The sequence below is a fragment of the Misgurnus anguillicaudatus genome, chromosome 21 (genome assembly GCF_027580225.2).
Source record: "Misgurnus anguillicaudatus chromosome 21, ASM2758022v2, whole genome shotgun sequence".
NCBI lineage: Eukaryota > Metazoa > Chordata > Actinopteri > Cypriniformes > Cobitidae > Misgurnus > Misgurnus anguillicaudatus.
Window position 1 is genome coordinate 27,713,123 of NC_073357.2, and position 12,557 is coordinate 27,725,679.

The 12,557-nt window shown below is 38.8% G+C and overlaps 1 protein-coding gene across 2 annotated transcripts; it reads right to left on the reverse strand.

Annotated features, from left to right (window-relative positions):
• Positions 1 to 7,116: 7,116 nt before the first annotated feature.
• gpha2 (glycoprotein hormone subunit alpha 2) lies at positions 7,117 to 10,286 on the reverse strand. Of its 2 annotated transcripts, none has more exons than XM_073859965.1 (4): positions 9,822 to 10,286; positions 8,026 to 8,158; positions 7,515 to 7,699; positions 7,117 to 7,298 (listed from the first exon to the last, which is right to left on the reverse strand). In XM_073859965.1, exons 1-4 carry the CDS (start codon positions 9,822 to 9,824, stop codon positions 7,194 to 7,196), a joined length of 426 nt encoding a protein of 141 aa, XP_073716066.1. In that variant the 5' UTR covers positions 9,825 to 10,286; the 3' UTR covers positions 7,117 to 7,193. The 2 variants fall into 2 exon arrangements, with proteins under 2 accessions (XP_073716066.1, XP_055056474.1); XM_055200499.2 differs by lacking the exon at positions 9,822 to 10,286 and adding an exon at positions 8,894 to 9,158.
• Between the last annotated feature and the right edge of the window lie 2,271 nt (positions 10,287 to 12,557).

Sequence of the window (12,557 nt, forward strand, 5' to 3'; positions counted from 1 at the left end):
CACACACACACACGTGTCTTGTGGACAAGCAGAAACTTACAATACAATAAAATACATACCAGAGAATTCATTGATTATGACAGGATGACATAACAATTACAAAACCTGGACTGTAAATGAGCCATAATAGTTTTAAATGTTCACATTACTGTAAGGTTTTGTTATGTGTTCTGGTTGTATTCTGTGTATTTTTGTATTTTGGACTTTTATTTTGATACCCTGCTCTGTTCTGACTTTTATTTTGATATTCATCATGCCATGTCACAGTTCACACTTCCTGTCTGTTTGTATAAAGCCACTTCCTGTACTCCAGTTCAATGCTGATTATTACATCGCCAATACCCGTCTGTTTATCCTGTTACCTGTATCTGTTTCTGTTATATCTGTATTTGTATCTGCATCTGCCTGTTTTCTGACCTGTGCCTGTTATTTGGATGTTGCCTGTACTGCCGCCTGCCCTGACACATTGCCTGTATTTTGGATTACGTTTGTTGGATTAACCCTGTTTGGATTTGGTTGCTGGCCCTTTATGGGATTTTACTTAATAAACACCTTTTGCATATAGATTCACACTTTCTCCGCTTTCATTAAAGCACCACGTTACAGAATAATCAGCCTATACCGGAATCCAGCAAAGGATTGTAATCTCCCACCAGCACCATGAAACCTGTTTATGCACTACTTGCACTCCGTCAGAACCACCGGCCCATTGAGGATTTTGTAAGTGACTTTTTGGATTTAAGTAATCAAGTGCATTATGATGAGGACACTTTGAAACCATTTTTTTATAATGCATTGGATGAATGGTTGCGCTTATGTATGCCACATGATATGTCTGCCTGGTCCCTGGAGAGTTATATTGACTTTGCCCTGTTATTGTGTGGTTCTCCGTTCACTGTGGGTGTGGTGGATAATGAACCTGGGAATATTCACCACACACCTAGCCATGTTCTGCCCGTTCTGCCCAAACCTGTAAAAGTCATGCCTTATCACAAAATGGCCGCCACCATGCTTGCTCCCAAAATGGCCGCCATCCTGCCTGTCCCTAAAATGGCCGCCACCCTGCCTGTTCCCAAAATGGCCGCCATCCTGCCTGTCCCTAAAATGGCCGCCACCCTGCCTGTTCCCAAAATGGCCGCCATCCTGCCTGTCTCTGCACCTGCACCTGTTTATGAGAGAGCTACCACCATCCCTGCCCCTGAACTTCAGAGAGCCATCGTCACCTCCACACCTGCACTGATGAGAGCTATTGTACACCCTGCACCTGACATCAAGATGGCCACCCTGCCTGAACCGACGACCACAGAGGTATGTTTCATTGACTCAATACTGCCTGAATTTGCCATAGCCCTGTGGTGCGTTTGGTCTGCCTTCTGCTCTGTTGTTCCCGAGGTTCCTCAAGGCCCTGAATCTGAACCATCCGACTCATCTGATCTGCCCGTCTCATCTGATCTGCCCGTCTCATCTGATCTGCCCGTCTCATCTGATCTGCCCGACTCATCTGATCTGCCCGTCTCATCTGATCTGCCCGTCTCATCTGATCTGCCCGTCTCACCTGATCTGCCCGTCTCACCTGATCTGCCCGTCTCACCTGATCTGCCCGTCTCACCTGATCTGCCCGTCTCACCTGATCTGCCCGATTCACCTGACCTGCCTGATTCACCTGACCTGCCTGATTCACCTGACCTGCCTGATTCACCTGACCTGCCTGATTCACCTGATCTGCCTGATTCACCTGATCCGCCCGACTCCTCTGATTCTTCTGATTCATCTAATCCATCTGATTCATCTGATTCGTCTGTCCTGCCCGACTCATCTGATTCGTCTGTCCTGCCCGACTCATCTGATTCGTCTGTCCTGCCCGACTCATCTGATTCGTCTGTCCTGCCCGACTCATCTGATTCGTCTGTCCTGCCCGACTCATCTGATTCGTCTGTCCTGCCCGACTCATCTGATTCGTCTGTCCTGCCCGACTCATCTGATTCGTCTGTCCTGCCCGACTCATCTGATTCGTCTGTCCTGCCCGACTCATCTGATTCGTCTGTCCTGCCCGACTCATCTGATTCGTCGGTCCTGCCCGACTCATCTGATTCGTCGGTCCTGCCCGACTCATCTGATTCGTCTGTCCTGCCCGACTCATCTGATTCGTCTGTCCTGCCCGATTCACCTGTCTTGTCTGATTCATCTGGTCCACCACCTGGGACATCGCCACCCTGGGCTTTGGGAGCTTTCCCAAGTTTTTTTTGGGGGGGGGTAGTACCCGGACACAGGGAGGAGGCAGAGGACACCAAGGCGGAGGCCGAAGTGTGCTCGGACCCTTCCTCTCCCTGTGTTCCAGGTCTATTCCTGCCTCATGATCCAGGCCCGCATCTGCCCCATGACCCAGGCCCGCATCTGCCCCATGACCCAGGTCCAAGCCTGCCCCATGACCCAGGTCCAAGCCTGCCCCATGACCCAGGTCCAAGCCTGCCCCATGACCCAGGTCCTAGCCTGCCCCATGACCCAGGTCCTAGCCTGCCCCATGACCCAGGTCCTAGCCTGCCCCATGACCCAGGTCCTAGCCTGCCCCATGACCCAGGTCCTAGCCTGCCCCATGACCCAGGTCCTAGCCTGCCCCATGACCCAGGTCCTAGCCTGCCCCATGGCCCAGGTCCTAGCCTGCCCCATGACCCAGGCCCGCATCTGCCCCATGTTCCTGGACCATCCTGGCCTCATGACCCAGGACCTCTCCTGAACTGCCCTGCCATTGCCAAGAGGTCCTGGCCCGCCCGCCCACCCTCTATTGGACTTTATTATTTGTATGTTGGGCTCCGGGAGTCGCCCTTTAGAGGGGGGATTCTGTAAGGTTTTGTTATGTGTTCTGGTTGTATTCTGTGTATTTTTGTATTTTTGACTTTTATTTTGACATCCTGTTCTGTTCTGACTTTTATTTTGATATTCATCATGCCATGTCACGCTTCACACTTCCTGTCTGTTTGTATAAAGCCACTTCCTGTACTCCAGTTCAATGCTGATTATTACATCGCCAATACCCGTCTGTTTATCCTGTTACCTGTATCTGTTTCTGTTATATCTGTATTTGTATCTGCATCTGCCTGTTTTCTGACCTGTGCCTGTTATTTGGATTTTGCCTGTACTGCCGCCTGCCCTGACTCATTGCCTGTATTTTGGATTACGTTTGTTGGATTAACCCTGTTTGGATTTGGTTGCTGGCCCTTTATGGGATTTTACTTAATAAACACCTTTTGCATATGGATTCACACTTTCTCCGCTTTCATTAAAGCAACACGTTACAATTACATTGTGTTCAATAAAAGCAAATATTTACATTAATTTCTTTAGTCTGGCAAAAGCCGTCAATTTATGTTTTTACGTGCAATACATAATTGTCCGGACCTCGGCTTGTAGGAGAGTTCATTTACTATATACCTTAAGCAATTTTAATTGAAGACCCCTGGTTTAAAGTATGTTACATAGATTGGTTTAATTTAAATCCAAATAATAACTGATTAGCCCTTACTAATTGCTGATTAGTCAGGCTTATTCTTAAAGGAATATTCCATTTTCTTAAAAGAAAAATTAAGAATTAGCTCACCACCATGTCATCCAAAATGTTGATGTCTTTCTTTGTTCAGTCGAGAAGAAATTATGTTTTTTGAGGAAAACATTGCAGGATTTTTCTCATTTTAATGGACTTAACAGTTTTTTTCAACGGAGTTTCAAAGGTCTATAAATGATCCCAAACGAGGCATAAGGGTCTTATCTAGTGAAACGATTGTCATTTTTGACAAGAAAAATAAAAAATATGTACTTATAAACCACAACTTTTCGTCTAGGTCCGGTCCAGCGCGACCTAACGTAAATGCGTAGTGACGTAGAGAGGTCACGTGTTACATATATAAAACGCACATTTGCGGACCAAACAATAAACTGCCACAAAGACATTAATTAGTATCATTCCACATACAACAACATCGGAACGGTCCTCTTTCAAGACACTTGTAAGCACTGGGGAGGAGTTTCGCGTTCGTCCTCTGTGACCTCTTGACGTCATGACGTATTGCGTGGGGTCACGGTGGCGCATCACGACCGGATCTAGATGAGAAGGTGTGCTTTAAAAGTGGATATTTTTTATTTTTCTTGCCAAAAATGACAATCGTTTCGCTAGATGGGACCCTTGTGCCTTGTTTGGGATCGTTTGTGGTCCTTTGAAACTCAGTTGAAAAAAACTGTTATGTGTTGAGTTTAGTATTAAATGTTGGGCTCTATTAAAGTCCATTAAAATGAGAAATATCCTGCAATGTTTTCCTCAAAAAACATAATTTCTTCTCGACTGAACAAAGAAAGTCATCAACATTTTGGATGACATGGTGGCGAGTAAATTATCTGGATTTTTCTTTTAAGAAAATAGAATATTCCTTTAAGATGCAGTCTTAACTTCATGGCTGTGTTTATGCAACCGGCCACAGGATTCAATGGATTGAATGGATTATTATCTTTAACAATCCTGAACTTTGGATAAATGTTTTTTTTTATTTTAAGTTAATTTTACTTTTTTAAAGTTATTTAAAATCTGTAGCTTCAGATTTCACTCTCGTCCTGATAAACAGGGATTTGACTAGCTCTGTGTCCCTGATTGGCCAGCTAATTTGTACATGGTGATTGGCCTGAATACCTCTTATCTCAGCCAGAAATGTCATGACCATGTTTGAAAGATTCGGTTTACTTACAGGCTGTGAGTTCGAAGTGGGAGGAATTATGATAATGTTGGTTTTGTCTACATCACCAATCCCAGGAAGTAAACTGTTGCCTATCCGTATGTTTGTTATAGTTTAAGAAAATAAATTTACGTTGGAGACGATAACTCGTGTCATTGTTTACTTTGGTGTTTGTAACTTTTGCATATCGTTATCATGTATTAGTACACACTTACACACCAAAGGACATTTAAAAACATGAATCGGACAATAGGTGCTCTTTAATTATTTTAACAGTTATTTCAAAACAGAGGTCATGACCACGGCCATAGAAATGATCTGACTGGCTTCTCAAGTGGCAGCTTTGAATAATCATGCCATAGTTTCCTATCTACACTCAGATCAACTTAGGTAGTATTTATTTGGTATTATTCATGCTAATTAGTTATGTATTTTGTCAATATTCTCACATTTTATGCAAAGTACACTGTAAAACCTAACAGTCAACTTAACTTAACCCTTTATAGGGCACTCATTGAAATCTTTGGAAATTCTAACTTTTAACCTCAGAAAGCCAATGGGGGATGTTACAGGACATTCTTTAAAAAAAAAAAGTAACAATATTTTTCACCTTTGCATTGCAAATCAAGGTCAACGAAGTTACCATATATGAGCACTTGCCTGTCTAGGGTAAAATAAATTATAGAGAGTGAATTTTTAAAATTTGATAAAAAACACACACAAACTGCAAGGAACATTTATTTATTATAGGCACAAGCTATTTAGAGACATAGGAACATTTATTTAGAGACATGGTCTTGCGGTACTGATACTGGCTTGACTGGGTTTACAGGAACAACAATGGTACCCCTCTTCTCAGCTGCCGAGCAGACAGCTGCAAAAGAAATATGCTTAATATTAAACCAACTCTCATTTATTTGTAAAGGAAAACAGTAACAGCGTAATGTAGATCTACTGGAAAAAAGAGTATTGACATAGAAAATATAAAAACATAATAAAAACAGAAAATTCATTCATAACTACTGTTAGTACCACTTATATTTGCTCATAATTGTGTTTTATCACAAACCAATATTTAGTAATTTAAATCAATTCACACAGTACTAGGCCTCACACTAACAATAAGTACCTTTGTATGCCATTTAACTATAATTGAAAACATACATTTATAAGGCATATGTCTAAAAATAGACATTTGTGCCACTTAGGTGAACAGGGCATATGATCAAATATGGTGCGTTTAGTTTTCAGTCAAACATTAAGCAAATTTTAAAAAATGCTATGCAAATAACAACAATCTCAATCTTTAGCACAACTATTCAACCAAATAATTTGGTTGAATAATTTGTGAGTTACATCAACTTAGTTATGATGTTATAACTATTGCTGTGGGAGAAGCCAGGTTCAAAAAAGTAATATTTTTGATTTCTGGAAGATGGCTGTGTTTGAGGTGCTCCAGGCCACTACTGATTGGTCAGATGCCTTGATGTTAATATCCGTGAGATAGCTTGATCTCCCCTGATCGGCTAAGAGAAAACTACATGACTCTACTATTCCAAATGAAGGCAGGGGGAGGGCTCTTTGAATGTGTGCGGAAGTGACTAAATATGGTTACTTGCCCCATAAAGGGTTAAACCATTTAAGGAAACCGGTTGCCTTAAACCATTTAAGTTTTAAAACACATACATTTAAGTACTGTGAACTTGAGTAATGTGCAATTATGCACTTATATTTAAGTAGTGTGAACTTAAATATAAGTGTATAACTGCACATGACTCAATTTGTTTAAGTTCACAGCACTCAAATCCATGTGTTCCAAAACTCAAATGGTCCAATGCAACCGGTTTCCCCAAATGGTCCGAGTCGAGTTAACTCCCAGGTTCCACAGTGTAGTGCAACATTAATAGCGTCGATGTTCAATAATATCTTTCAGCTATAATTTTATTTAAATCCGGAAGACATGCATGTGACCTGAACCACCAGTGTTTACAGTACTCTGTAAAAGCAATCTTTACCTTTTGAAAATAGGATTTTACAGTCTTGTGCCATCTTGTGATCACAAAAATAATATATAGTAAAAATATAAGCAAAAATAATAATAGTGCATGTCCTCTCTTGACTTCTGTAAGTTATTGATATGTAGAGAAATAAAAACACTCCTTTAGCAGAACATTAGACAGCAAAGGTTGTCCAAAAGTGCAATCTTTGTGCAAAATATCATTTTAACCCTGGAGAACCCAAGAACCCTTCTCTTAGCATCAATTAACATTGGCCAAATTTGACCCATTGGTCTCCAGGGTTAAGCGTTATGTGATATGTAGGCCTACATTCCTGATGTCATTAGGTCAGACTGACATTAGAAACAAACAAAAAATAAATAAAATGTAAAATCAGAATATTGTTTTATCTGTCAAGTGTCAACTAATTTTATTATAATTGCACAAAGCTCTTTTCACAAGTTCCTCATGTGGAGTCTCAGTAACGGGATTTGTGACACATGTTGCAGCGACAGGCACGTGCAGTCAAGATCTCAATATCATCATGGTGTTGGCCACGAGGACAGTGAAGACGGATTTTAACCTGAGAAAGACAAAACGAATCAGTAGGGCCTTTAACAAATGACCAAAAACACAATTAATTATTCCCATTATTAAATATAATGCAGATTTTCCACAATGGAATTATAGTGGAATTAGTTAATCCACAGAAGAAAATAATCCAGCATCATTGAAGTAATGGTACAATTTAATCTTATAAAAACACAATAGTTAGAACAACATACTGCCAATACTCTACCTTTACATCCTTGCTAATGGTGCAACAGCGTGAAGCAGACGTTATGTTGTGGGTAAAGTTTGAGGCCACTGATACAGAGTAACGGGAAGGGAAGGCGCTCGATTCACAGTAGCCCACACAAGCATAGACCACCTGGGTTCCTCGACACGTCCCACGTTTGTCTGTCCGTATGGTTACATTAAATGCTAGATGTAAAAAGAAGGATGACAATTTTTACTTTAGATATGATTTAGTAAAACGAATGCATTAAAGCAACACATGTTGTATTAAGGACAGGACATTAAATCCTTAACTAGACACATCTCTGTGTTATTTTTGGAACAACACACTTTGTGTTGTTTTTAACACATCTTGTGTTGTCTCTTTAATTTATTTGAACACAAAATAAAATTCAAAACGAAATGATACATAATGTGTTAAATAGGGTAACACAAAAAATGTGTAAAAAATTAACACATTCTTTCTTATAGTGTATGTACAATTTTTATAACAGTAGTTTGCTTTTACTCACGGAAGAGGTGGCAGCCAGGACTCAGTGCTTGAAAACTCCAAGTATAAGGCATTAGCAGTACTAACAGAACCAAAAGCAACGTGAGTACAATCAGATCAGATGTCATAGAGCGGAACATCATGATGATGTTAACCTGAGGACGATCAAGCAAATTATTGTTAATATTGTGTTAATATTACTTAAGATGCTTTAAAAGCAATGGGAGCAAGAAGCAATATGAGGTAAAATTGTTACCCACAAAAGTACCCTATACCATCAAACAGTAGCTACCTGTATAACTATAAAGCTGGTCATGTGACACAGACCATTTAAAAATATTTTAGTATTTTGGGACTTATCTACTTCATCATACAGTAAACGTTTTGCTTAGTGTTGTGTTTATGCTCATTGATCAGAGTTTCTCTATTTGATATATTTTTACATATTATTGTATACATTTATATCCATGCAAATCACTGGCCCTATAATAGATAAAACTTGAAAACATATGCCTTAAACTATATGAAAATTTACTGAACATTTCTGAATATGGTTTATGTACATTCTGCTGCAATCTTGATCAATAATAAAATGATGCCCCTATATTGTGAAAAGATTAATCTAAGCATAATACCGCTAAAGAAAGTTGTTGAAATTGCAAAAATGACAAATTAAACAATCTGAGAATTTTGAGCAAAACTGTACATGCAACTTTATCATAACATTTTTAAACTAAAATGTTTTGGTGCAACACAATTTCCAGATGTTTACCAAACATGTTTTTAAAAAAAGTCTAAAGATATTTGGCAACATGACGATATTATTTCTTATATGCAAACATTAAAAGTATTTCACATATTAGAGACTCAAAGGAAATAGACAAGTTTACCTGTAGATGTGGACTTTGTCAAAGTGTGTTCAGATAAAATATTGATCTCAAGACAGATGCAAGTGTGTAATTCTTTGTCTCAGATTAATTTATGTAGTGCAGGTATAAGTAAAGTCCCACCCACTAACCAATGTGTCCTCTTCACTGTGCATGTTTATCAGGGCACCCTCCCCATTGCCTGTCAAAAAAGTTTTACATGTACATTCACTTATTGCTGTTCAATTTCTCATTCTCTACTTGACTGACAAACTGAACTGTATGACCCCTCCGGATTTCCCTTATGTAATTGCTCATGCTGCTTTTAGTCAAACTAAACTAATCTATCCACATAAGTATCTAAACTTGAACTATGAACTCAAGTACAAATTTTATTGTAACTAATACATATAAATTATTCTGAATTGTAAAATATGCACAATGTTGTGAAATGTGCATTCAGATTATTGTCTCTGGTCCTTCCTTATCTGTCTGTGGTTATATGTCAGGAGCAGCGCTCCTAATTTCGTTGAACATTCAATTTAATTTTAATTCGTATCAAAGGCATTTTAATTAAGCTGAAAATAAATATATTCATTAATTGCAGAGAACAAGAGACATCGTTCCTCCTAAGTGTATAATGGTTAAAGGAACACAGTATGTAGGAATGTGGCCAAAACTGGTATTGCAATCACAAAACTTGTGGCTAAAACTGGTACTGCAATCACACAACTGGTGGCCAATACACAACATGACAACATAAACATCAGTTGAGGGCTGCAATTCCACTTTTTAAATGACAATATCCTGGCCAGACCGCTGTTGTCAGTGATATAAGTATTTGAAATTAAAATTATTTCTTAATGTCTAGTGACATATCAGGGCCATTTTATGATTAATTGATATAAATTTCTTACATACTGTTCCTTTAAATTTCTACCTTGTGCTGTACCATGGTTATGGCATTTACACGATTGCTGGTGTTTATAGCTCTGTGTTGGTGTCCGTTTTTCTACAAGTACACGGTTAAGAGGCAAATGTCAGGTTATGCCATAGACCAGTGTTTCCCAAACTTTTACGTTTTACAACCCACTCAAATAGTGCCAGGACCCACCAACATGAAATCATTGTTATTGCTTGTCATTAGTTGGACTGAACTGTTTTTGGGTCATTAATTGCTACAGCCAAGCGACTTTGCGCGACCCACCTTATCCCACTGTAATACTGTAAAACAGTTTGAAAACCCCTACCATAGACTACACCATATCAAAGTCTTTTTAAGGAAGTTGCGTCACTGTGCCACCATGTTTGCAATGTCTCCAGGGCTGCAGCAGAAATCTCTAAAATGCTGCATTCAAAGGCATCAAGTACGAATGCAATGTTTGGTCACTGTCCCCCATTTAAAGCAATAGCAGTGACACATCTTGGGTAAAATATCTTTGACCATACTCTCGCTAGCTACATCGGTCTGTTATAAAGGTAAACTCTTCCTTTAGAACTTGTTTGTCAAACTTCTTATTCATCCATTCCCTGGTGCTGACTATAGAGTGCTGCATGTATTTTTGTAGGCCAACCCAGACGTTAGCAGGGCACTGATTTCTTTGCCAAAAAGCCGCTTTATTTTTCCCATAGACTTATCGCACAAAAAGCTCTGTGAGTTTATGACACGTTCTGCCCAACAAGATAATCTTTACAGATGAACTCAACTTTTATGACTTTTAAGTCTAAATGTGATTACTAATAAAAGCTAACCTACAAGCAAACTACACAACAGTCTCTCGACATCAATGCCATCACCACCAGACTTCCGACAGCTCTTTCAAACTATATTAACCCTCATAAGCCCCGATTTTCTATAGTTCCGCAGGGATAAAAATGACCCCAGAAATTAAAAGATTACAAAAATATATACATTTCATCCAGGAAAATCGGGGCTTATGAGGGTTAATATAGTTTGAAAGAGCTGTCGGAAGTCTGGTGGTGATGGCAATGATGTCGAGAGACTGTTGGAAAAAATCAAATTTTTATGAAAAATTCACATAAATTATGATCTAAATTTGATTACAATTTTTTTAGATATTGATCTAGATGTTATGTGTTGAATTCAGCCATTTGGGGTTTAGAAAAAAACATAAAAGAATTACAGTTTAGGAAATAAATAATTTCACCCATAGAGACACATTCATTTTACTGAATGTGGCCAACCGCTCACATCACTAATTTAGTGATACATTTTGTGAATTTATGTATATTTAAACATTAGAAAGGACATTAAAAATAAATATTATTTCAAATATTAGATTTTTTGTAGTTTTTGATGCATTTTGAAATGTTTGTTTTTACAAAATGCCACAGAAATTTGACTGAATGTAAATGTGTGTCTCTGTGTGCGTGTAACTTGGTCTTTCTGCTTGTCTGTCTTTATGTGTGTGTGTGTGTGTGTGTGTGTGTGTGTGTAAGTATTACTCTATCTTTGTGAGTTTTTGTGTGTGTGCACACCTGTGTGAGCATTAGAGCCCACAACTTTACATCTGCGGCTGTGTTTTTTTTGTGCTAAATTCTATAAAAACGCTCTCTGTGGCAGTCATACCTTTGTGTGTTTGTGTGTCTGTTTGTGATCGAGCATGTCTTTTCTATATTGCATTTGTGCTCTAGTACCAGGCCTGTGTTTTTCTGTGTTGAAATTTTCAGATTTATTCTGGATGCATTGTTTTAACAAATAAAAAGAAAAAATATTTTTTGCATTCCCCATTCATTTTCAATTGGAGTCATTTTTACCCCCAAGGGTCTATTTAAGTAAAAAAGAAATTACACCTCTTTTGATCGACCGAATCAAGCCCAGTTTTTTTTATATGAATATTGACAGATAGTCTTTAAAAGTCACAAAATCTTATTTCACTGAGATGAAGGGAACCTTGTTTTTTAACTAAAGAAAAGTGGCTTGGGGGTAAGATTGACCCCAAGGGACTTATTAGGGTTAAACACATTTAAAAACATGTTCCCTGATAAGGAAATACACTCTGGATGAATCTTTGTTGCAAACTGTGCCCATGATGACGTTTAAAGTCCCTGACAAAGTCTGTAGTCCCATGTAGCAACTTGTTAGCAAACACTCTTTTCAAAACACATTAAAATGTCACAAGTATTACTGGTGTGTTTTATGTCGTAGAATAAAATGTGAAAATATCTTGGGCTTATGTTAACCAAATACCTCACGTAGCCTCTTATGGAACGGCTGAAATTCCACAAAGGGGCATATTTGTTCCTCAGACGTTGCACAATAAACGTGACATCCAAATATATTCATAAATGGTGAATGAAAAGTGAGATTCAAACGAATGTCCGTTAGTGAACTAATTGTATACACTATTTATATCGTAATTCGGTCAGAAACGTCAAGATTGTAAGATGAACAAATAGTTTTTGATTAAAAGGCTTGGATATTCCATTTCCTTGGACTTTTGGGGATTTATGAACAATTTGTTTTGGACAATTTCACTGAAGTGGATAAAGGGAAGATTTTGAAGGTAAGTAAATATCCTAAATCGGCACCGCCCGGTTCAGGTAACTAACAACTTGATTACAGTTTTATGACTGCTATAAATCATATGATGCTTTGTGTGTGCGCTTAATGGAATCCCTAAAGTCTAAGCTTTACAACGATGTGCCGCATGACCGTATATTTTGA

Bases quoted from the DNA above. Each gene is read 5' to 3' on its own strand.
- gpha2 (XM_073859965.1), bottom strand. The intron at 7,700-8,025 runs GTGAGTAAAAGC...TTTTACATCTAG, and splicing joins TCCTGGCTGCCACCTCTTCC to CATTTAATGTAACCATACGG. The intron at 7,299-7,514 runs GTAGAGTATTGG...TGTCTTTCTCAG, and splicing joins CCATTAGCAAGGATGTAAAG to GTTAAAATCCGTCTTCACTG.